The 26,688-nt window shown below is 39.2% G+C and overlaps 2 protein-coding genes and 1 long non-coding RNA gene across 6 annotated transcripts in view; all 3 read right to left on the reverse strand.

The window, feature by feature from the left end:
- Positions 1-26,688, reverse strand: part of LOC109203633 (tripartite motif-containing protein 16-like) — a 536,611-nt gene that overhangs the window by 444,261 nt on the left and 65,662 nt on the right. The gene's annotated exons all lie outside the window — the stretch shown is intronic.
- Positions 1,980-2,651, reverse strand: LOC102082718 (uncharacterized). 2 transcript variants are annotated; one of them, XR_003216194.1, is made up of 4 exons: positions 2,572-2,651; positions 2,450-2,497; positions 2,286-2,369; positions 1,980-2,174 (listed from the first exon to the last, which is right to left on the reverse strand). It is a non-coding gene; the product is annotated as an uncharacterized LOC102082718 (long non-coding RNA). The 2 variants fall into 2 exon arrangements; XR_002063409.2 differs by having other exon boundaries at positions 1,982-2,174; positions 2,450-2,580.
- Positions 9,124-26,688, reverse strand: part of LOC109194564 (obscurin) — a 151,841-nt gene continuing 134,276 nt past the window's right edge. Inside the window, exons 1-7 of one of the 3 annotated variants that reach the window (XM_025902543.1) lie at positions 14,549-14,697; positions 12,019-12,120; positions 11,282-11,635; positions 10,336-10,413; positions 9,944-10,031; positions 9,688-9,773; positions 9,124-9,522 (exon numbers count right to left, since the gene is read on the reverse strand). In XM_025902543.1, coding sequence (XP_025758328.1) covers positions 9,470-9,522; positions 9,688-9,773; positions 9,944-10,031; positions 10,336-10,413; positions 11,282-11,635; positions 12,019-12,109 — 750 coding nt within the window. In that variant the 5' untranslated portion in view covers positions 12,110-12,120; positions 14,549-14,697 and the 3' untranslated portion in view covers positions 9,124-9,469. Of the gene's footprint in view, positions 9,523-9,687; positions 9,774-9,943; positions 10,032-10,335; positions 10,414-11,281; positions 11,636-12,018; positions 12,121-12,260; positions 12,318-14,548; positions 14,698-26,688 lie in introns of those variants that run through there. The other 2 variants (XM_025902537.1, XM_025902528.1) reach the window with 2 other exon arrangements.

Consider the following 26,688-nt stretch of genomic DNA (forward strand, 5'->3'; position numbering starts at 1 on the left):
TTTTATTTTTCAGATACACCAATTTTTATATACTGCAGGAAAAACGAAAATAAATATTATAGTGCAAATTTGTAAAAAAAAAAACAGCATATGCATCAAAATAAACTATTTCCAGCAGTGCAATATGAGTTCTAAGCATCCCAGAAACGACACAGAAAGTCATAAAGTCAAAGATAACTTTTAAAAACACCAGTATAGGCTCATGAGGCCCTGATAGTAAAAAACGTAAATTTCCGCGAAAATGGCGTCACTTCCGGTTTTGGGCAGGTAATGGCGGACATGCGATAGTTCGCGCTGACGTCTATTCCAACGTAGGAAGTGTTATCAACAGCTGATCGGATCGGCAAAGCGTGTTTCTGGAATATTATGTTTTTGTTGCTGCAAGCGCTTTTTATGCAGTTTTTGCAAAGCTATATGTGGAAGGAAACCGTGACCTAGGACAAGCTGATGGCATAAGATGTAAGTACAACTCCTCCGGTTTCATATGCAAAAAAAATTATTGCTCTAGCTTACGTGGTTGCAGAGCTACCAGGATTTAAAAATAGTTACGCAAAACGGAGCGTGCCCGCTCTGACCGGTTTTAAAGGGTTAACAAACATCAGAACTTCTTGTGGAGGACTCGGTGATCTGCGCAAGCCTCATGAAAGTTAGTTAGTTTTCCAAGAGCACCTGGCTGCAGGTCGACTTTGACAGCGAAAACTACATTGTGTTTTTGTTACTATTGTTGCTGCTGAGAAATAAAAATGGTTCTAAGTGGGGTTTTTTTTAACACTCTGGGTTTGTTAAAAAAAATCACCATCCCCTTAGCTTGTTCGTGGCCAAAAGTGTCCATGTGTTATGTCTTTGTATTTGTATCTTTGCTACTTTTCCTGCATAAAGGTTTTTTCATAAGTATAAAATAGTCATTACTTTTTACATTTTTAATCCTTCAAACACCCTTTCCTGGTACAATGCATTTGTTTGAAGACAACCTCAAAACTCACCATTTCAAATATCAGCAGTGCTACTGGAAATTATTGTACAGTGGTCCCTCGCTATAACGCGGTGCACCTTTTGCGACACTCGCTGTTTCGCTGATTTTTATTTTATTTTTTACAGCACATCGTGTTGTGCGTTCTGATTGCTGTAGACCATTGTCAATCAATCTAGTCCTGTGTCTCCTGTACAGCAGCGGTCCCCAACAGGCCCGGTCCGTGAGTCGTTTGGTACCGGGCTGCGAGAGTTGAGGCTCCGGTGTGAAATGTATGGTTGTAGTTGTGTGTCTTATTTTGAAAGAACTATTTACGCGTTACCATAGCGACCAGAGAGCATTAAGAAGCAGAGAGGAGGATGTTACTCGCATTGTTGTTGGCGCACAGCTGAATTCACGTTTATTATTATATTTACAAAATACCACAGTTTTTGGCTTTGTCTGTATCATTTTATTTTGTTGTATTTATCCGCGACACCTTGAAGGCTGGTCCGTGAAAACATTGTCTGACATTAAACTGGTCCATGGTGCAAAAAAGGTTGGGGACCGCTGGTGTACAGTACAGAATGCGTTTAGCTTGTTGAATTTACATAAATCTTCGATCGCTAGCAGTGTAACCCTGAAGTGCTGTACTGTATGTTTGTAAGTTTTCTCCCAAACAAACACAACAATGCCGACGATACATTTTGCACCGCCAAAGGCACCTTTTGGTTTCATTCCATAATACTGTACTTATGTTTCTAAGAAGGTTTGAACTCTAAGAGTTTTGAACAAAAGAGAACTGTGAAAATGTTGATGCCTGTCTGAGAAAAGTGTATAAAGCATGTAGTGAGGGGTTTTACAGTCTTAACATCTATAATAATTGTAAAAAAATAAAGTTGGCTACTGCGGACTTCACCTACCGCGGGTTATTTTTAGAACGTAACTCCCGCGATAAACGAGGGACTGCTGTATTATTAATAGTAGAGTATGGGGCATCTAATTGATTAACATCAACCTCAAACTTCAAACCTGAAAACAATGTCATTGCAAGCGATCATAATCAAAGACTTTTGAAACTGCGTCATAAAAGCTTGAATACATCTCAGACACATAGCAAAATTCTAACAGTTTGTATGTGTCAAAAGACAAGACTTACACACAACTGGAAATGACCAGGTGTCCAGAGAGGGAGAACTATGATGTCCATCCTCTGAGCATCAGTCTGAAACAGAATTTTATTTTTAAGTATTCAGTATATGAACTCTCACTAAAGTTATAAAAAAAAAAATCATTTTGATTACTTGCTTGTTTCTTTAAAGGATGGTACACTTACAGGAAAGGACTGCAATGGATCACAGCCATAGGGTGCAAGCCAAGTCCGGGTGACATACAGATTTTCTATGTAAATGCTTATCCCCTAGAATGTAAAAACAGCACATTTAAAACAATAACTCTTTAAATTAAAGCTTGACAATCATCATATACAACATACAGTACCTTTGACTGAACAATTTTAGTGATAAGCTCAAAACAGCCATTTCCAATCTGAAACAGAAAAAATCATCAAAAAAATGAATGTACACTTTATTATTTCATATTCATAGAAACAAAATACTTACAGTCGATTCAATTTGTTTGTTTAAACCCAGTGTCCAAAAATCTGTCCGCGTGAGGCACCCAGAAGACGTTTCAACAATCAGCTCATCTTTGGATCTGCTGATGTCCAGAACATAGTTGAGCTAAAAAAAACAGAGAGGTGTCATAGACTGTGGATGACAAAATCAGACAAGCACTAAAAGTTGCACTTTGCGACATCTAAAAACTTTAACATACAAGCTGTTGTTGGCCAGGGTGCGGTACAAAACACCTTGATGAACGGCTGGCCAAAATGTTCTCAGGCTTTGTCAGAGCTTCGCACGGTGGTCCACACAGGTCAGGAAACGTTGCATCTGTTGACCTTCTATTAGCTTTCTTGTTGTCAACTCTTACCTGAGGTTCTGTAGGGATTTTAACAGGTTTCAGACAAAACACTACATAGAATGCATATTAAATGTATACAAATGCAAGAAAAATAAGCACTGTTTATAGAAGGAAATTCATTTGAAACAGCATGTAACAAATTCGTTTATGAGCCCTCAACTACAACAAGATAATGAATACAAGATTATTATTTCACCTATACATGACAATCACTGTTCAAAATAAGAAATTTTACCAGTGTCACCAGACATTTTGTTAATAGCTATATTTACATACTAGCATGTTTTGAGAAATTATTGATTTTTTTACATTGTTGTACACGGTTAGTCACTATTTATTGATATAACACTCGAATACGGCGGGCAGACAGACGTTGAACATTCCACCAACAGTCTAAATAGTCCACATTTGTACCTTTCTTTGTTTAAAACTTAGCTAACTGCTAGCTTTCACCCATGTTAAATCTAGCTCTTCGGACTTTTGCTAACTCTACTGTAAAATTACACGTTGTAATTTTTATAAAAACACAAAATCACACCCGACTTACCTCTAAACCTTTGCGCCTCGTCGTCTGACACATCAATGCCTTCTTCCATCAACTTTTTAAGGAGCTCCTCCGTTGATAACCCCCTGAGAGTCATTTTCTGCGTCAACGCTAGTCAGCGCGGAGGCGGAGCACTCATCGCTGCTGGCTTTTCAGCCTTTGGGATTAATGCGAGTTGCGAACTTGACACATGAAAATACAACATTGTGGTATTAATGCGCAGTTGTTTAGAAACCGTTATGCTATCTTGGCGAACTATATTTGTAACTTACAAAATGTAGTCACCGTAACATAAAAATCTGCTTGACATTTTAACTTCCAAAGAACCTCGGTTTAACTTGATGTTGCAAATTCCATAAAAACCTAACAATTAATGAACAATTCTAGGATGTAGTAAAAGCGAAAAAGTAAATGGCCAAACATAACAGTAAAATGATTTCACGTTTTTGAAGGCTACAACCAAGATTTAAAACATTAAAAATTATAACTGGAACTTAATAAAATGGAAAAGGACCAGTTTTTTTTAACATCATTTGGTTGTGCCTGCATGTCATTGTGTGTGTGTTTTTTAATATAATTTAACATAACTTACACAAAGGTAGGTTACAGATATTCTTTGCATCATAGGATAATTTACGTACAGAGGAGAGGACCAACAGATTTGATTATAACATGTAGCTTTTATGAGCACACTCACATCTCATATGAATTTTACAATTAACCAGGCCCATCCAGATTTTTCCATGCTGACCCATTACCATATTCTGCCACTGTCACTGCAGTACAGGTCAAAATGGTACAGATTTGTACTGTATTTCAAATTGAACCTTTAAAGGGGCATTTCTGGACTTTTAAAGACCAGTATTGTACTTTTAAGGGAACATTTAAAAAAAATGTACCTATAGGTACAAAAATGTTCTTCTCTCGTACCTCTATTTCTGAGAGTGTGCAGAAGTGCTTAAAAAAGTGCACATTTATAACTATAAAGTATATTTAATACAAACATACCGTTGAAATGCAAAGCATTTTTTATATGCACACTTAGATGCTCCTCAATCTTTGCCCTGACAGTAGGGCTGAAAGTGGGGCACAGAGGGCAGTGAAAGAGTCCTCTGCAACACGTGTTGCATTCCTGCAATTCTGGCTTTAAGCCCGAAATCCAGATTGATATGTGCATCTAAAACAGAGAGAAAAACAGATTAACACCATATACACATTTAAGTTCAGGTTTTAGCAGAAATAACAATTTACAGTTGGCATGTAATAGATTTGGGAGGAAAATTCTTGAAAAAAAACAAACAAACATATTTTACAAGACACTTTAATTTGTGAGATATGTTTCTATTGACATATAACAGTCAATTGAACAGGGGCTAACTAAAATCTGGGCAATAAAAAAGCTGTACAGAATAGAATAAGGAATAGAAGTATTGATAAATATATAAATCTGTTTGTGACGAAATTTACAGTGTTGACGCTAACCAAAGGTGTCAAAAGTACACACGTTCCTTACTACAGTTTAGATACCTCTGTTTAAAAATAATCAAATAAAAGTAGAAGCATTGACTCGACTTTTTAGTCAAGTGGAAGTAAGAAGTACAGGGTCTAAAATATAATTTATGTACAAAATTTTGAAGTAATCTTGCGTCCAAAGCACGCGTGCGGGGGGCTGATTTACAAATGTACGGATTACAAAGTACAGATACGCGTGCTAAAATGTGAGAAGTAGAAGTATAAAGAAGTATACAGTAGGCACAAAAAAGTACAGCAGTAAAGTAAAGATACCAGAAAATTCTACTTAAGTACAGTATTGAAGTATTCGTTATTTTGCATCTCTGACGCCAACAATAAATCATATTCTAATGCAAAATGTGTTTTTTTCTTCTTCTCACCCACAGAAGCCATTAATCCAGCTCTCTTACTTAAACCAGGCCCAGGAAAAAGCATATCTGTGTGTTTCTCTGCCATGGAGCAAGATGAAAAAAAAATTAAAATAAGAACGAATGTTGTTGTAACGCAAAAAAAGTGGCAACATGATAATTGTAAGAAAACTAGACGATTCCTAGAATTATGAAATTACTAACGGCAAATTTATTTAAGAAAGACTCTGTCCCAACCTTTGCGATCCACTTGCAAGACTTCCACGGTATCCATACGTGTTTCTGGCTACTGTGGAGGTAATATGGCGCTCCCCAGTGGCTGCAGCCAGACCCTTCTCTAGTTTTCTGGTAAAACCTGTTTTCAGTTTCATGTGGTCTAAACTTTCCTCAGAAATCTGATTACTGCGGAGTCGGGGCGGTCTGCTTCTCTCCACCCCAGGGAAAAGGGTAACGCTACCTGGGTCTGGGTGCAGTTTCCCCCTCCAGGGGCAAGGGAACCTAGATCTGGGGTATAGAGTACGCTTGGGGAGTGTGATTGTGTGTACAGTGTCTATTTATGTCTGTCTTCACGTTGGGTGAGTGCTGAGTAATTGCATATGAGAGCATGAGGGTGGGAACGGATGTTTGTATCTGTGTGTGCCTGTATGTCTGTGTCTATATGTCAGGCTGGGTATCAGACGCCACCTCTCTGGGGACATCTCAGGCCCTCCAAGGTATGGAGGTCTATCTCCCCCCACCACTTCCCCTGCCAGTGGCGGACGCCCTCAGACATCGGTGCATTGGTGGTTCTTTGTGTCCAGGGATGGACGTCCAGGTACACACCAGCTCACTCCTGGTGGCTGCTTGCTGGGGCCTGGAGCCTGGGGCTCGCATGGGCCCCTTCGGGGGTGGGGTGCCCTCGGCCTCTGGGGGTGGGGTGCCCTCGGCCTCTCGGCCTGGGGCTCGGTGACTCTGGCACAGCTGGCTGCCGGCGGAGCTCACAGGCACGTCACTGCAACCATTTTTTGCCAGGCCCCCCTTTGTTTTACAAGAAAAATGTTCGCCTTAGAAAGGCAGAGGCGTCACGGTGTAAATATTTTACGTGTAGTTGTTTTTTCCTGTGTAATAATATTCAACATTGCTATCAATACATTTTTCAAAAAATGCCTCTCTGTGCAAAATTGTTTCAAAAACATAAACAGCTGTGGGATACTGTTTGTCCGTGATTTAAACCGGGGGAACAAATTACGGCAGGATCAGCCTGATATTATTTGTATCCCACTGTAACTTTACTGTATAAAGAGCTAACATGTCCAAAATGTCAGGAGTAGTTAGTCATTACAAGAAGTGTTTGTGAACTAAAAATCAAGAATGTGGGATCCTGTTTGTCCGTGATTTGGAGAGCCCAGCGCTGCTCCCGACGCAGGGAAACTAATTTTGCAGGGGAGACCTACCTTGGCACTTGTGCAGGTGAAGTCAAAGGGAAGATATGCTTCACCATATTTTCTAGTCTTTGGCTTGGAAGGAAGTTGGTTTGGAAACATATTTGGCGATGCTTCATCTCCTGCTTTGCGTTTGTGTGGGAGCCCCGTCAAAAACCTGTCCACAGTGTCCAAGCGCTCTTTTTTTTTTTTTTCTTTTCATACCGCGCCCCCCCCCCGCAATGGCTCTGCGCCCCCCTAGGGGGCGGGCCCCACACTTTGGGAACCTCTGCCATAGATCATCGCAATGATGTTGTTCATTATATTGCTCTTTTTTTCTGTTTGTTTTCTCTTTTTTCTTTCTCAACAGGTGATCCAGGTGATCGATATATGTATTTTTTGTCTGCTTATTTTGTTGGTTTTTGTTTTTTGCCCTTTTTCCCCGTCCCTCTTCCCCGCTGTTTTTCTTTCCCTCTTTCTTTCTCCCCTTTCTTTCCCCCAGTCAAGTCTGCCCCGTATTCAGCAAGTGAAAATAAAATAAACAATAAAAGGTGAAATCAAATGGACCATTACGGCAACGCTGGGATGGTCAATTTGGTAAATCTGTTGGGCATCTTTCTTCGCCTTTAGACAATAATTCTGATGGCAAAAGAGCCAAACGGAACAGGCAAAAGAAAAAAAAAAAATCTAATAAAATTCATAGTCAGATAAATAATCTTTTTCTGTATCTGTCCGTTTGCAGTTTGTCTGGGACATGAATTTCACCTTTGTTTTTATGGTATTGGAAAATAATAATAATAGTAATATTTTTTAGTATATGCCTTTATGGTGGGAATGTTTTCAGCTCCCACCATGGACACATTTCAATTCCTCGTGTGTTTTTTAGTAACTTCTAGAAGGAAATTGGAGTTTTGATTTATTTCTTCAGTCTGTTTCATTGTTACACAGTTAAAGACTGACATCCAGCCCTGAACGGTTAATCACCTTAAACCTGGATTTGTTTTAATGACCAGCAGGGGGAGACTCCCTTACCTTGAAAAACAGTCCAGATTATATTGAAGTCTATGACAGAATAACCCTTAATCTCACTATGTCCTCAATATAAGCTTTCCTGGTGACTATATAAAATTTTTGATCTTAATAATTGTTTATTTTGCAAATTATGTCCTCTGGAATAACAATAAGTCTGCTTTAGGTCTGCTTCTAATTCCTCACATCCAACCTCTTTATATCTTTAAATTTAAGTCAGCTTCAAACTGTTACAGTCATATAAACCTATAAATATCATCCCACATCCATCTTTTATCCTGTGACTGTGTCTGTGCTCCTCCCATGTAGGAGGACAGCAGTGTTTTACAAACATTACTGACAGCTGTCAGTGCTACACCTCAGCCTCACAGATACACCTGTGGTATCAGTCTGAAAATGCTACATCTCCTCGTTCTTGAGTTATCATGTTCACAGTGTTGGGTGTCCATTCAGCCGACCCACTGGAGTTATGACATCACCCCATCAGCCTTCATGGTGTAAATCTGATTTAAGTCTCTTGTTTATTTATTCCAGACTGGAGGACGAGTTACAGGAAGTCAGAGTTGTGATGTTTAAATGTTCATGTGATGTAAAAACTTCTTGACACAGAATTCAATTTAATTACATTTTAATTATTTTATATTAATTTTGTTTACATATTCAAAATATATTATACATAGTTTTGCATGAATGATAATATTTCCATGTCCATCGCTTAACCCAGGTGTTTCATACTGAGTTGTTGTCACAGCTGTGTGCAGTGCAGAGATTCAGGACACAAGAGGCAGAGCTGAACAATGAAAGAAAACTTACAGAGTTACTCAAATATAAACACATGGACACATCCGAGTGATGACGAATTCATTTTTTAAAAAGAGAAAAAAGTAGAACAAAGATTTATAAACAACAACAAGAACAGGAGTATTTCTACACTAGACATTCATCGAGGGTTAGACACAGGAAATAAATCAGTTGCAGCTGAGAGCAGCTCTATCCTGGGAAAAACTTTGGCTTGGGAACATTAACTTGACCAAGATCTTGGAGTCTTTGTGAAAGGAACAGTTCACTGATGAGCTGGCACTGAAAAATCCAAGAAAGCAAAATCCAGTTTCTCCCATAAAACACACATTAATAACAGAATCTGCAGCTGTGGTGATTATCTGTATTCTGAACGTAACAAACTGATGAATTTTTATGTGAGTCAGAGTTCTTCTCACTGAGGTTTCTGCTGTTTTGATGTTGCATTAAAAAGAGACACGAGTGTAAATATCAGTCCAACTACTTTTCTTACTTTGCTTTTATTTTTAACACATGAACAAATAAAAAGTACAGAAACGATTTTACTGTCAACAAAAGTGATAACAAGAGTTTATTAAACCATGTAAACACAAAACATGAAGCTCCATCCTGTTAATCCTGTTTCTGTTTTACCTCAAATTCAATTTATTTAAATTTTTTATTTTAACGTCTCAGGATATTTAGAGTTCAAATGAGTTGAAGGATGTCAATATTAGACTGAAGTCCTGAATTCAAATCTTTTCTCTGTTGTTTGTGTTCTTTTTCCCTCTGTTGGTTCTTGACGCCAACTGGACAGCATCGAATTGGAAACTTCAAATCTGATTATAATCATGATGTTATGAAGAGTTTCTGTTCAAAGTCTGAGATCTGCAGTTTCCAGCTGTTGTCATGAAACTGAACTAGAAGGTCCATGTGCTGACAACGTCTTCATCAAGAACTCTGTTTGAAATTGAAAGAAAATCCAAAGACTCACTGAGTTATACTGAATATGAAAAGTTTAAGAGACTTTAAAATGTCACAGAGCAAATGACACAACCACAAACTAACACAAACTGTAAAACTTTGTTTTTAAAAGACGATACTTTTTTTTTCTCACAAACTTACGTGTTCTTTGCAATTCTGATAAAACATGAATCCCCATGAGATCAGAGAGATACAGATGAATACAGCCCCGACGATTGCTAGCCGGCCTGACAAAGAAATTCCTAAGGTACAAAAACAGTTAAAACACAATTTTGTGTTAATGATGTAAACGAGAACATTTTAAAGACAGGAAGTGGAATTAACCATTAAATAACCAGTATTACTCTGAGAGGTGAACACCATGTTTCTGATGCACAGAGAATTTATCTCCACTTACAGTCTGGTGACCTCCAGGTTACATCGGGCCTTTTGCCTAATGATAGCCAGGAAAGACTCGAGCCCCCAAAACCCAGAACTGGATAAAACTGATATTTGACATTTTGAATCAGAACCTCAGTGTGTTTACCTGAAAGAGCTGCAGGTTTATGGGAGGATTTTACTTTGTTGTTCATACAGACTCAGTTTCACTTCTATAGAACGAGCCTAGTCTTGGACTCCTTTTAGTCTGAGACTAAACTAAATTCATTTCTAGAAAACTGGATGGGAGTGTTTTCTGTTCTGGTAAATTAATACAGTTCTCAAATTTGGCCCATATCTCCTGACTGTACTGTATATAAATAATATAATAAATGAATGATTTTGTAAACTGTAAAGTTATTTTGTTTTTACCTTTGGTCTCTTCATTCAGCTCTGGTGGTTGGAGACTTCCAGGTTGCTGAGTTGTTTCTGTCTTCCAAGGCCTTGATTCTGAAATAAAATAAAATAAAATAAAAATACTTTGTAATAAATTGAAAACTGATCTAATATTATGACCGTGAATTAAGTTGCTCACACAATTCTATTTCTACCAAGTTCAATCTTACAAAACTGAAATATGAAACCAACAATGAAGAACCCAAAAACAATGTTGTGATGACAGAAACAGTTTGTAGCTCTTCAGTGTTGGTTTCCTCACATGTCCTGATGAAGCTGCTCAGTAACAGTGTCACTGAGGTTGGACACTGTGGATTTGTGTGGTCGACTCAGACTCTGAGGCCTCCTTCAGGGATGTTACCTGGACCAGCAGCTCCATGAAGAATTAGCCTCACGTGTGTGTAAGCCACAAAGACTCTTGTGTTAAAAAGTCCAACTTAAAGCAAAAATGATCATGTTTACAGTCTTCTACATGAACCAGTGTTGGTCTCCATGGATACTTTTACCTTCATATCATCTCTGTGGTTTGTTTCCTACACGTCTGTTACTGCACTCAGCACTAATTAGCAGGTGTGTGTCTGTGTGATGCAGTTTATGGATGTAATTTTCTAACTACACTGTTTTTCTGGTAATTCTACTAAAAATGCTCCAAATGGAAACATCAGCTCTAGAACAGTGAAGGAGATCTAGTTCATGGACTGAAGTCAGTGAAAGTGGGGCTAGAGTTGCTGGTGTCTGAAATTCCATCAATCAAACAGGATATTTATAAAGACATTGTTGTTATGAAAGTGGAAACTAAAGATTTGTGTTCATCATTTTGAAAGCCTGTAACATTTATACACACCTATTTTATCTCAGGTTTGAACCATGATTAACGTTAACAGTTCACAGTGATCACATGTGTATAAATGAATTGTCTTACCAGAGACGGTGACTCTGCAGCTGTTGTAGCCGTGGCCATAACCTGTGTCCACCTCACACAGGTACAGACCCGAGTCCTCAGTCCTGAGTCTGGACAGCTGGAGTCTGATTCGTCCTTCTCTGAGGGCGTCTTTGTCACTCTGGACTCGTCCTGAAAACTCTTCATCCTCTGAGAACTCGACACCATCATGAACATAATACAGAGTTATGTGTTTATGAGCATTATTCATGTAACAGAGGATTGTCAGTGCTGAGATGGGCGTGTCTGGTTTGGTGGTGAATGTCCACTCCAGTGTGATGTTGTGGTTCTCCTCTGCCTGATAGGAGCTCTGTGTCACATCCACTACAAATGATCCTGTTGAGGAGACAGAGAGGAGCAGACACACTCACAACTTTATACAACATCAGACAGTGAAACACAGGAATAAACTAAATGTAATTTCTGATATAAATCTAAAGAGCTTCAAGGCCCCCACACCACAGCCTGCCATATTTGTCCATTTATTCAGAACGCCATAATTTGCTTCTTGTTGTTTTGGCTCCTGCTAAAGATGCTTTAAGTTTCCAACAATCATGATGCCTAGAATCACATTTATTTATTTAACAATCTTTTCTTATTTATTTAGAGAAAGCAAAAAACAAACAGTACAAAATGAATAAATAATCATAAGTCATATACCCTGATCTGTGTCTGCTCTGAGCATAGATGAGTATTTAAGCTCAGCAGTTTTTGCTCACCTCTGCAGAGGACGAGTGTTAGAAGCAGCACAGCAGCAGAGAAGGCCGAGGGTCTGTGTGTGAAGATCTCACTGATCTCCTGAAGAGCCATCACTCATTACTCTGAAAATCAACAAGCAAAACAAGCTTCCTGTTACTCTCTGCATCTGACAGGAAGCAGCCCAGCAGTCTAATATAACATCATGTGTTTTATTCTAAATGTTTCTGTTTCTGATCCTTTAACAACATTAAAGAAATCTTACCTCAGAGAAATATTTTAGTGAGCACTGCAAAGGAGTGCTGCTTTCTGAAAACTTTCAATTACAAGAAAAAGAGAAAATTTATTTGAGGATTTTAAGTTCAGAGCTTCTCTGTGATGTGTTTCTTCCTCTGTCTACTCTGAACAACACCTCCAGACTGCAGATCCTGTACTGTTGATCAATGAGTTCCTCCACTCTGTAACAATAACAGGAAAACAGGTTCAGTCCCAGTGAAGACACATTTTTCAGTGTTGAGCAATTAAGCGATTTCAAAATAGTTTATATGTAAAGAGACCTTTAGATCATCACTGATTACATAACAGGGTGATGATTTTAAATATATTCTGGTCAGGCTTGTACTGGGAGAAAAGATCAGCCTGGAAGTTTTTGTCCAGGCAGATCACCATCATTGTCAAAAAAAAAAAAGAATAAATAACTAATATATCTAATTATTAATATCTAATTAAAAACTGCATCTGCTTTCAATGAGAAGTGACGTCATTCTCACTATAATCCATATCTAACATACTGTAAAAAGAAAAGCTATAAAGCACATCCATTATTTGCAAGCAACTTATTTTTTTTTTTTTAAATTTGCATGACAAGTTTCTTTTTTATTCCTGTGACACAAAAAGTCCCCACACCCACAGGTGCTGTGAGATATGCTGTGGATATCGACTTTACGGGGGAAACATCTGGCTTTCACTAATGTTCACCTGTAGTTTGAATTCTGGACATTTGCCTGTTTAAATCATAAGAACTGTCACTGTACAGAGATGTGCTTCTGATTTTGTGATGCAGTCCTGCTTCTGTTGAGTGATGTAAACAACCAATCGATCTACACTCTTCAAATATCAAAATTGATCATTTGATTTTTTTTTAAATGACACAGCAATGGTGAGTGTTCCCACCTTCTGCTCTTTGTAACTTAATGCAATCTTTCCGTTTTTGTATTTTGGTCATGATTTTGGAGTCCACCTTCGCACTAGCAATTGACCGCAAAATAAAGCTACCGGAAATGTAAAACTCTACATTTGGTCTTAAAACAGGAAGTTAGCATTTTCTCGTGCACAGGGTTTATTAACACATAGTGAGTGAAAAAGGTGACTGGAAAGGAAAAACTCAATGCATCATGGGAATCCCCCTGCAACCTACGCCTATTGCAGCATAACTAAGGGGCGATTCAGGGTCACCTGGTCCAGCCCTAACTATATGCTTTAGCAAAAAGGAAAGTTTTTAGAGATAGTGTCTGTCTCCTGAATCCAAACTGGAAGCTGGAACAATAACCATGAGACACCAACACAACATTACTGGAATAAGTGATATAACATTGAACATAAACGTCAGCATGAACCACAAGTCTTTGGCATAGTGCTCCCTCCCCTTGAGCCAATCTTATATTTTCTTTTGAACGTAGAAAAAGTGAGCTCTCTAGCTTTGATTGACAGAGAGCAGAACAAACCAGGTGACTCAATGATGAATTTAACCAAACACCTCCAAACATTAAGGATTATTTCTGAGGAGCAAACTGAGTCTGCCCCCAAACAGCTGAAAAGTCGTGTTAACTGATGATTGCCACAGTTCAACACAGACAGGTGAATCCTCAATTTAATCTTAGAATAAGTTTTGTAACTTTAAACATGCTTCATCTTCAGTCCTTTCAGACAGCTGGGCTCCTGAGTTTGTGCTAAAGAGTCATTTTCAAAGGAGAAACCGAAACAATCCATGTAATGTGACTCCACCCACTCTGTAACAGCAGTAGTCTGTGTGTATGTAGCTGTCATGACAGAAAGAAACATGCTGTTGCAGTCAGCTCTGTGTTTTATCTTTATTTGGCAAATACATTAAAGAAAAGTGTTTAATGGTGGCCCATGAAACACTCACTGCACACAGGACAGTGACTATCAAAATAAAACAGGAAACACACGACAGGCACAGACTTGACACTGAACAGAGGGAACACAGGACGGGAGTAACAAACTGCGTCATGAGACATGACTTACCAGAGACCTAGAAATCACAAAATAAAGAACCTGTCAGTATGTGCTGACATGTGTATGTGCTGACATGTGTATGTGCTGACATGTGTATGTGCTCACAGTTTGACTTTATTCAGAATTCATTCAGTAACATGTAGAAAAAAATACCAGTTTTTCATCACAAATTTTAATGTTTTGTTATAAGGTTCTTGTTTGTTTGCCACCTGACTAAAAAAAAACAACAACCCCCCCCCCCGCCCAAAAAAAAACAAAACAAAACAGAAAAAGCAAACAAATAAAAAGAAGACTTACCACAGATAAAGACCCCAGACTCCGACACAGTGATCCAAACTGTCGCTGTCAAAGTGAAACGAGTCACTGGAGCCGAGCAGGAAACAAAAACTGAGACAATGATTAGCAGGTTACTGCAAACCAGACACTCCGGTCAGATCAGTTTCTAATGTGTATTGCTGCACATTCATTGGTCTATTTATCAGATAAACCCTGAGCATGATGAACACAGAGACAGCTGACCTTGATTGCATATTGCATCAGATCAGTACAGATCATGTATAAACCAAAGAGGAGCTAAAAATGTTTTTGGTAGCATTTGCATTTCATTCTGTCTGTAAATACAACAGCTCTAAAGATTTTGAATGTATTCTGATAAAACTGGGTTGGCTGTAGAGCAGGATCATGTTATAATAATCCAGTCAAATTTGATTTATATCCACCGAGGTCTTCACGGTCAACTTTATGACTTGTTGGTGGAAAGTTGAGAAAAAGCCTTAAAACTTTGAAACTATGTGTTACGTCCCCACATGAAAGCTAGGCGAAGAGGGTGGGGGACAGTAACAGTTGGATCCGGGTTGAAATGAAAAGGACGCCAGGCAGAGGTGTTTAACACAAAATAAATTTTTATTATAATTAATTAACCCAATAATCTTATAAGCAGTAACAACAGAAAGAGGCAGCAACGCTGCTTTAATGATAAATTAGACAGGCCAACCCAAAGAGATGGTGACCACTTCAACTAAGAAAACAACTATAAGGATTCAACAGAAAAAGACAACAACACTGCTATTAGCAATAACCAGGCAGGCCAAACCAAGTAATGGAGGCCGCCGTCACTTAAGCAAAACCACTGCTCAGTTGAGTTACTCACAGCAAGCCACGCACGGTGGGGCTGGTCACACACACACACACCCACACACACACAAATAGAGCAGGCCTTTTCCACACCTAGACCAGAATCACACACTGACCAGCACAGTGGAAATCCACCAGAAGCCTCCCCCACACCCACACTGATCATGGTTGTTCACATTTCCCTGTTAGTTGCAAATTTAACTAAGAAATCAAGTCTTATTGAATACAACTGACATGTTAGAGTCAAAGAGCACAAAGACAGGCCTGCTTTAGGGTGGACATAATTTCCCACCAAGAAGAAATGTTCAGGTCTTCTCTTCAGCAGCTTCCAGGATCTCTTCTTCTGACTCTTTGTGTCCAGCTGTTGGTTTCCACATGCTGAGGCTTTCTTCATCAAGGCCTCTACACTGGTGTGTGAGCAGGAGTCACTCTGTTTAAAACAAAACACAACTGAATATCACAAGTTTAATAACATTAAAGTAGAGACGGAACAACAGAAACTGTAAGATCTGATGAAAGTGCTCTGATAGAGACTGACCTCTAAGTCAGCATCCACCTGCTCCACCCAGGATCAGCAGGATGAAGAAACCCAAAGCAGCAGCAGGAGTGATCAGTCCACCTCCACCTAAAGATAAAACATCTCACAGAGGAGACGTTACTGAATGAGAACTCAAAGTCTTTGCACTTTCATTCTGAAGTTGTTCCACAATTAGTAGAAACAGGTTTTTGCTGACAGATAAAGCTCTGCCTCTCTAAGAAACTCTTTTTATTTCATGTTACTGACCTGCTGCCAGGTAGTTACAAAATATCCTTCCAGCTGTTTTTTAGTAAGTATTTTTGCTCTTGTCCAAACTGCTGCCATGAGCTTCAAACTGATGGCTTTTAATAAATAGTGAAGCATCTCAGTTTAAACACTTGATGTTTTCTATGTTCTGTTATGAATAAAAGATGAGTTTATGTGATTTGACAATCACAGTTTTTATTTATATTTTCTACAACATCACAACTTTTTTTGGGATCAGGGCATAAATCATGGTTCATATGTCAAGTCACTGTTTGTTGTGATATTTACAAAGAAACATTTTCAGCTCTAACTTTGTTCTTTTGATTCAGCCTGACACACAGAGAGGAAACATGAAACATTTCAATGTTTTTAAAACAAGGTGAAGCTCAAATATTCACATATTCACTGAACATCAGGACAACAACTGTAAACATCTGGCCAGAGTCAAAGTGTCCTGCTACACATGGTCTGCTCCATATTTGTTTTTCTTGAAACACTGAAAATGCAAACATTAACATTTTAACTTTAGATTAATATGTATGAATGTTTATATACAGACACAAAGATAGGTTTGCTGCAACATTAGCTTCGTAGATTTCAACTCGGTTTTATAATTATCGACCATTTAAGGAGTTAAAAACCACAACATTTGTGTTGATCTGTTTATTTACTCAGGAAATCAGGCGTGTATTATATTATAAAATATCTACTATTTATTTAAAACATTTTTAATAAACTCACAACATTTTTGACAATGAGGAATCAAAAATACATCAAAACATTAAAATGTGTGTGTGTAATCGCCGTGTTTTCAGGATCTCTGTTACTGTTTTAGTTTTGCTGCATGAAAGACACTGAGTGTGTGTTGGCGGAGGTTAGTTACCAGAGCTGGAGAGTGAGTTATTCAGGAGAACTCTCAACAGCATTAACTGCCTTGTTACTGTAACACCTTAATAAACAATGTTGAAGCAATGTCTTGTGCTTAAGACTCTACGTGAATGTTACAGTTCAGTGCAGATAGATATATACTGTATATGGTTACATAGTTACACATATCATACAAAATCCAGCACAGGTGTATTGGTGAAGAAAATGAGCCCAGTTCTTTGTGTGTGTGCACATGCTTTTCAGATAAGATGATTCTGATAAAAGAGATGCTTTTTTATTTTCACATTTGAACCTGTTATAATGTGAGTCTGTGCAGTAAGTGCAATCACAGGTCACTGGCTGGACTCCCTGTAATGTTCCTCAGTTTTTTAACTATTTTAAATAACAGCTGCCACCAGTGGACTCAGACGTGTGATTCAGAAATATACAGGGACTCTATGTGAATGTGCTCTAACAAAGGCCTGACCAAACTGCTTCAGAAAAAAAAGTCAAATATCTTCATCAGAAATGCTGCTGCTGGCGACACTGGAGGTATCTAATAACAGCAACAGAGTTTGTCCTGGTGGATCATCAGGGGTGCAAAGCCTCACAGATGATGTGCAGCAGTGGGTCCCTCAGTCTGTCCTCACTCTGGACACTTGCAGTTGTCACACATGGAAATCAAATGTGTGATAAGCTGCAGGATTCAAACACAAGTGTGAAAGAAAAAGAGAGAGTGCAGGACAGACAGACAGGTGACAGTCTCAGGTGTATACACTGCTACAAAACAGCACAAGAGAAGGAGGATTTAGTGTTTGTGTTATTACGAGTGCTAAACAAGAAGAGTTCCAGATGGTACAGTGGATGATCAGGGAGGATCATTTCTTGTATAACACTTTATTTATGTGAAAGTGCTCAATAAATAACTTGCATGTGGCTTGAGTCTTTTTCTGGGGTCAAAGTTCAAAGTGTGTTGTTTCCTCAAGCAGAGTAGCAGTATATAAGAACCAGTCCATTTACCATTCCTTTCAGCAAGGCAGCTAGACTGGTAGTGATTGTTTTTGTGTGTCTTCATCCTCTGGATATTTCTGTTGAAAGAAGTTGAATCATGAGTCATTCTGATGACACAAGAAGCAACAACATGATTGTGTGTGTTTCTTTCTTACTTTTCGTTTTTTAAAAATGTGGCGAGAGACATATGCAGCAAAACCAGCAAGAGCCCAAACTATTAATAAGGTGACGACAACGACGACCACAGCTACCCTGGATCGACCTGCTGATGTAAAAAAAGACAAGGTCACCACAATTACACAAAAACCTAAACAGAAATGATGCAGAGAAAAGTTGGACTGTGTTACGACCCTAGACGGGTCTCCTCCTGAAATTGACCTTGTGTGGGTGTGTCCTGCCATATATCCTGCCTTAGGGGCTACCTTTTTTTGTACAGCTGACTCCTATCAGCAATTAAGAATACTTAAGGGCAGAGAAAGGTGAGCTCTAGTACCACCGGGCAAGTCTACAAAGACATGGTCAAGATCATGCATAAAAAACAGTTTTCCAACCCTGCTGGGAAAAAGAAAAAGAGAATTGAAGAGCTTTGGGTGGACAGTGGGACAGGAAGTCCCACTTGACATGAGTCAAACAGTACCATTACCTACAATATCACCATGGATACTCCCCGATGCGGTAGTTGATTTCACACTATTGAACAAAAAGAACACGGATAGGATAGGGCTTTTATCTTAAACTCACATACACTGCATATCAGTATTACAGTTATGTCAAAATATACACAGATGCATCAAGGAATACAGCCAATCAAATTGAGATAGCATTTATTGTTCCCGAGTTTAATACGAAAGTAAGGAAAAGGATTAGTGACTGTTTATCAGTATACATGGGAGAAATGGTTTCAATACTGTTTGCGGTCCATTGGATTGAAGATGAAAGACCATTGAGATCTGTGATATGCTCCGACTCGAGTTCATCATTGCCTAGTTTGCAAGACGGTCACTCAGACCTGCAGACCTGACATTCTGATTGACATTCAGCAAATATTATACAGAATTACTATGATGGGGCTTATGGTCACCTTCTTATGGGTACCAGCGCATCATGGAGTTAAGGGAGATGAAGGCAGACAGAACAGGAAAGGAAGCTACAAAGAGACCTTTGTTGGATATGGATATCAGTGTTAGTAGGACAGAGATTAAGAGTAAAACATGGCACAAAATGAAAGAAAGGTGGCAAAAATAACAATTGCAAGATCGTGGCGCGAGCAGTTGCAGCGGCCCGGGACTCTCCACAGTTTAGCAGCTTTCTTTTTATCTTGTGTATTTCATTTCACTTCTCCAATTAGCAGGAACAGTACAGTAAAACTGAACTGCTCACGGTTCTAATCACACAAACCTGCACACTTTCGCCAACAGTGACTGGGACTCAATCCCCCCTGAGATCCAAAGGAAAAGAGACTCCAACTTCACCATACAACATCTGAAGTGGCGCAGGTGAGGGAGGCATAGGAAACAGAAGAGGGGGGAGAGAGCGGGGTTGAGAGCTAAGCGCTAACCGCCTACAGACCTGCTATTATAAGTCTCCTCCTCACCAACTCATGGTCAGTAAACAACAAGATGGATGACCTACAACTGCGGATCACCTCACGTTGTTTGGATTACTGTGCTATGATTGTGACAGAGACTTGGCTGGTAATGAACTAATCATTCAGAGTGGACAGGAACAAAGAGTCCAGTAAGAAACGTGGAGTAGGTCTGCTAGTGTATGTGAACAATAACCCGTGTAACAACACCACAGTTAATGTTGCCCACTGCTGTCCAAACATAGAATATATGCTGGTACAGTGTACGGTAGCAGAGTAGGGGTCTAGGGTGTAGACCACAGGTGTCAAACGCCAGGTCTCAAGGGCCGGTGTCCCTGCAGGTTTTAGATGTGTCCTTGATCCAACAAAGCTTATTTAAATGACTAAATTACCTCCTCAACATGTCTTGACATTCTCCAGAGGCCTGGTAATGAGCTAATCATTTGATTCAAGTGTGTTGACCCAGGGTGATAGCTAAAACCTGCAGGACACCAGCCCTCGAGGCCTGGACACCCCTGGTGTAGACCCTTCTACTTGCCAAGAGAGCTCACAGCGATCACAATAATGGCGGTTTATGTGCCACCGCAAACTAATGCTAAGCTAGCCATTAATAAACAGTTAACAACGCACCCGTACTGTGCTGTAATTGTGGCAGGAGATTTTTACCATGCAAGCCTGAAAGCTGTCCTGCCTGGATTATTTAAAAACGTGAGCTTTTCGATGAGGTAATATAACACTGGACCTGGTCTATACCAACATTCCAGATGCTTACAAAGCCATCCCCCAGCCTCATCTCGGACTGTCTGATCGCCTCTCTCTGTCCCTGATCCCTGCGTATAAACCTCTTATTCAGAGACAAAGACCATCTGTAAAAACATTATGAGTGTGGACTGCGGTAGCCACCTACAGGACTGCCCTACAGGACTGTTTTGACAACACAGACTGGAGTGTATTTGCAGAAGGTACAGACATGGATGGCCACACATCTGCCTTACTCTCATACATCAACTTCTGTACGGAGAGTGTAACAACAAAGACTGTTAAAGTGTTACCAAACCAGAAGCCATGGCTGTACAGTGAGGTGCGAGCTCTACTAAGAGCTTGTGACATTGCCTTCAAATCAGGAGACCAACAATTCTATGCCAATGTCTGCTGAAGGGCATAAAAGAAGAAGAAGAAGAAAACAATTGATCATAAAACTTATATGAAAGTGAAACTGGACTTTTTTGATTTATTTCATAAGAACTCAAGAAGTGAAAGTTACAGTATCAGGCCATATCTTGGTGTTTAAGGCAGGCTCATTTGTTTGGGAGGATTTGAATGTTTTTGTTTTTTTGGTCATTTTGGTCCACACTAGTTGGTGGCCGTAATGCACCACCCAAAAAAATCTAATAAACATATTATAAACAGAGGTGGGTCAAGTATCCAAATATTGTACTCAAGTAAGAGTAGCATTACTTTCAAATATTACCACTCAAGTAAAAGTGAATACTCATCAAAAAAATGACTCAAGAAAAAAAAGGTAGGTGGTGAAAAGACTACTCAAGTACTAAGTAACTGGTTGTAATGTCTGTTATACGTTATATGTTTTTTTTTATAAATGCTATCAGACAAACAAAAATAAATAAATATACAAATTTAACCAATACCTACAGTAAATAATATAAATATATGAACAGTGCAAACCATTTCCAGTGACAAGATGTGTATATGTGCATACTTTATTTTCACTTTTACTCCAAATGGCACAGCAGCCTCAGAGAAAACGAACGAGGCAACTTCAACACATGTACATATAAGGCAGCACACTTTACCATAAATTGTATAGGTGTGCATCTATTTCTGGATACAGTGGTCCCCCGCTATAACGTGCTTCACCTTTCATGGCCTCGCCGTTTCACAGATTTTTTTTTTTCCTAACAGTGCATTATATTCTGCGTCCTGATTGTCAAACAATGGCCTCCTCCGTGCTGTGTCTCCTGAACAGTACAGAAAAAAACAAAAAAACAAACAACGAATCTGTGCACTAAGGTGTAGATCTGTTAATTTTTGTTGTGGGGTTGGATGTTGATACTGGAGTGCAAAATTACTGATGGAAGATGGACAAGAAAAGGTCAAAGCCATCAGGTCCTTCGTTTAGAAAAGCAGAGAAAAGAAGAGGAGAAACGAGCAAAAGATAAATGTAAAAAGCAGGAACTCCAGCAACACTTGAGGGAAGAAGAACAACTTTAATAACTGACCAACGCGTTTCGGCTTGTGGCCTTCATCAGGGTCATATTAAAGTTGTTCTTCTTCCCTCAAGTGTTGCTGGAGTTCCTGCTTTTTGAATTCTTTCATCCTCTCCATGCACCTTGGAAGCACGTGAAGTTGTGCCAGAAATTTTTGCTGCAAAAGATAAATATATGCAGATGTGTCTTTGGATAACTGCAGGTATTATGCATCCCGAAATAAGATAACATTCATTAGTGGGGATAGTGAAAACTTCTGTTTACCTTTGTTAGCCACTTGGCTATGATAGTAAACAGTAGACACTGATGTGGCTTATTGAATCTTTTGGACTGTGTTCAGCACAATATTAATTAGCCATTAACTGGAAGAGGTGTGATTTGTCTGCTATTCTCAATGTATGATGAATTATATTGGCTGTTTGTTAGTCATTTGCATACTCGCTCTCTCTCTCACACTAAGTAAAATATTTATCTGGTTAAATTCAGTATGTTTCTGACAACAGCATTCACAATAAAATATCAGAATAAGCAGAGGGTGTGTTCACCCAGGGCATCAAACAGGCTAGGACCGCCCCTGTTGGTGACTAACCCTTTTTTTTTTAACTTACTTTTCAGTTTATTGACCAACAGCTGAGTTTTGTTGTTTTCTTCCTTTAAAAGGTGATAGCGGCTTGTCCATCTCTTTTAGTTCGGTTAATATTAGAAACATTAATAAAACCCGTTAAGCATTTTGCCTCCCTGTCTCCTTTTTCCCCCAACTTTGACACCTTTTGTTACTTTCCCCCTCATCCCCTGGACCTTTTTAGGGGAACATAACAGACTGTTTTCTCACCATTTGTTGGAGTCGTGTCCTGAGGATCTGGAGTTTGCAGCGGCATCTCTGTTGTTGAGGTTTTAGCGAAGTTTGGATCTAAAAGACAAAACAGAATCAAAATCTGTTATTAAAATTGGGCTGAAAGTTTGGATCAGGAGACAAAAGAATTTAAAATACAAATCAGAGTCTTTGACTTTTCAACCCCAAACATCACCAAAACAAATCTTCTCACCGACTACAAGTTCAACAACAGCAGCTTTCACTCGGCTCCTCAGCTTGGGGATGAAGCATCTGTATCTGCCGTTGTCTTCCTCCGACACGTTCAGGATCTTCAGTGAAATGTTCCCGTGTGTCATGTCGTCCATGAACAGCTCCGTCCTCCTGAAGTACGAGGCCATCTTCATGTCGGGGACCTCCTTTCCATGTCTGTATAGGTGAACGTACTCATCTGATGGGTCGGGCTTCAGGTCGGGTTTGGACCACTCCACCGTCAGATCCTGGACATCGAACATGGGCTCCAGGTGACACGGCAGGATGACATCATCACCCGGAGCAGCGATGATTGGAAGATTTGAACCAATCACCAGAACCTCACCTGGAAACAGACGAAAAGTTAAACCTCCTGAAATCATTTCAGTAGCTAGCCAGCTGATTGGAGACCAAAACAGCCAACCAGAAATTTTGCATCTATGATTGATTGGTTTTGTGGCGCATTTATAACGTGTACAGAAAGAGTTGAGCATGCAGGGAGCACAGATGTTGAGAGCAGGAAGGACACACTGAGACCAGGTCCTCAAATGTCTGTCAGCACAGAGCAGAGATATGAGCAAGAGCAAATGCCAACAACTAAGTGAGAGGGGCTGTTACTGTGTGTGTAATAGCAAACACTGAAATACATTATTTGCACGCAGAAATGAATTTTGTTCACTCAAAAATAATTTTCTCCTCGAAATGCAACACTTGTACTCATGCGCTCAGAATAGAGGGACAAAAACAACGGCATAAAATAATGCCATAAATCATCTCCATCGTGTCTGTTATAAACAAACCTCTAAACTGAGAGCAGTCGCTTCACACAGTCAGAACCTGCCGGACAATCTTCTCGCTTTAAGATTCTTCCGGTTTTAAAGTAACTCACTGACAGCTGTCGCCACTGTTAGCGTCAGACAACACAGCACAGCTGATAATACTCAATTCAGCTTTTTCACACCCCCCAGTATGTGATTAAAATTCAGTGTAACCTTGTGCAGAAGTCCAGACGGACAAAGCCGAGCACAGGAGAAAAGTCCAGAGTGAGAAAAAGGAAAAGTCCTTAAAGTAGAAGTTGCTCAGAGACATGATCGATGATTAAAAATTCCGTTTTCTGACTGAAGAAAGTTTTCTGGAAAGCTGCAGTCCGATCAGTCCCTCCCTGCTTCGCTCTGAATGAATGAATGAGCTGCGAGGCTCACTCGCTGTTTATATACAACAGTCTCCGCCTGGGTGGGGTTAACTCAGCCTTAGAGTGTTAAGAAGTCCAATGACGTGTTGACGTAAGGGAACTCCCACTGTGACGCTTGCGTGCCTGTCATGCTTCTCTCTTTTTTTTTTTTCGTTTCAAATATCTTTTATTAGAAGCAAGTATCACAGTTGTTACAAGTTAATAGAACGTATGTCCCCCTTTTCTCTAAACAAAACAAGGCAAAACAACATTGCCATTCATGGTATATTTTATTTTTTCAAGGTGAAGTGCAGGAACCTTTTTGCCTTTCCAAAGCTGCAGGATCAGTTTCTTTGCAATGATCAGTGCATATGACATAAGACTTTTTTGAGCATGTTGTAACCTTTGTGTTTCTTTAAAGATCCCAAAGGTAATTACTGTTGGATTTAGATCAATCTTGACTTTAAGAATATTAGACAGATAGGTAAAGATGTTACACCCAAAACTCTGAAGCCTTGGATGAAGTGCAAAACTATGTAACAGATTTCCATAATGTGTCATACATTTTTCACAGAAGGGAGAGCAGTCTGGATAAATTTTGTGAATTCTTTCCCTTGAGTAATGTAACCTGTGTACAATTTTATACTGAATTAGGCAATGACGGGAATTGATAAAAAGCGTATTTATGTTGCATAAGACCTCCTGCCTGTCGTGCTTTAACGCACCACCTAAATTACTTTGTATTTGAATTATTTCTGTAGAAACTCCGAGTCTCAGCTTCATGTAACTAATTCTGCTCTGTCTTACTTTGTGTTCAGTATACTGAAAACTCAGACATTATAATGTGTCTGACTGATGACAAATAAAAACAAGCTAACCTGTCAGATGAAGTAGGTGACTCTGAACTTTCATAATGGAGAAACATGAAATGTATTAATGACACAACAAAAACGTGCATTAGTGACTCAGCAGTATGTAGCACAGCATCCAGAGACTAACTTGAAATATGACTGTTTAATCAATCCAATAATCTGTTAGCTACAGAAGATGACTTTGATCATTTATCTGTGAGATCAAACCTGCAGCAAAGATTCAACACTGTTTAAAATGTTGTGATGGTGTAACATCCTCCACCTGCCAGTATAAATGCTCAGACATGTCAGTACAGAGAACAATGGAAGCTCTGCTGGTTAAACTGGTGCTGGGAGCACTGCACTCCTCCTTATATGCTATTAGTCAATACAGATATTTTATATGTATACACCATGTACAGCTATCACATCACTGCTCATAATAACCATAATCAGAGTCATAATAATACATCTGTATTTATAAATAACATACCAAAGAGCAGTAATTATATATAAATGGGGAATTAAGCACGTTTAATACCTTATTTATGCTTAATAGTGTGGCATTAATAAAATGTGCTACCATTATTTTTAATATATCTAAAAGAAAATCTGGATTTGCTCCTCTGAGTTTCTGTGCCGTTAATTAAATGGATGAATTCTCAATAACAACATGGATTAGCTCCACAGAAGCTCAAACAATATGAACATCTTGTTTCTGCAGCTGTTTACAGTCTGTGCTTGACTGGAAGCAGATGACGTATGCTAGCAACAGCAAAGTTCAATAGGAATAAACACTCACTTTCACTTCCTCTTCCAGCACATGTGTTTAGCACAGACTGGGCGTAGCTCTGCTGAGAACTAATCTCACTGCAGGCGGCCTGGACAATCCTGGATTATTATAGTGAAATCAACTTCAGTGTTTTTATTGTAACACCTCGACTGGTTTACCTATATCTTGTCTCTGACATTTCCCCTGTATACAACAATAAATTAAAATAATTAAAATAAATAAAAGTAGCACTTAACCAATAAAAATGAAACATTTTTAAACAATAAAAACTAAGTTGAAATAAGAAAACCTGCTCTGGATATGAACTGAAACTAAAATGAAATAAAAAACAAATTCAGAAAAAATGAGTGTTGCCTCGGCTGGACCGTAAATCCTGCTTAAGACAACACGTGTAATCAGTTTGTCTAAAATAAAGACGTGTTTCATCTCTCATCAGTTCAGCAGCTTTTTCTAACAGGAACTTATCTGATTTGAAACAGACAGAGGTGATTTAAAGTAGGAAGCAGTGGGCATTGCTGTGATAGTGGAAGAATCAATCTGAGAATGGAAGTAATACCATTTCCATAAGATCCTCCACACTCACAGTGCAGCTTCATTTTAAGATCTGCTGATAGAGGAGAACATGAGTTATATGGGGACGACCGAGGTTTAGGAGGTTGGGAAGCTCATCTTGTAACCAGAAGGTTGCCAGTTCAATCCCCAGCTCTGTCTGTCTTGGTCGTTGTGTCTTTGGGCAAGACACTTCAGCTACTGGTGATGGCCAGAGGGGCCGATGGCGCGATATGGCAGCCTTGCTTCTGTCAGTCTGTGGCTACAACTGTAGCTTGCCTCCACCAGTGTGTGAATGTGAGAGTGAATTAATAGTGGAATTATATAGTGCTATCGAATCGAAAAGTGCTATATAAATGCAATCCATTATTATTATATGGGTGTAGAGCGGAGTCATGTCA

This window comes from Oreochromis niloticus, linkage group LG3 (assembly GCF_001858045.2).
Source record: "Oreochromis niloticus isolate F11D_XX linkage group LG3, O_niloticus_UMD_NMBU, whole genome shotgun sequence".
Taxonomy (NCBI): Eukaryota; Metazoa; Chordata; class Actinopteri; order Cichliformes; family Cichlidae; genus Oreochromis; species Oreochromis niloticus.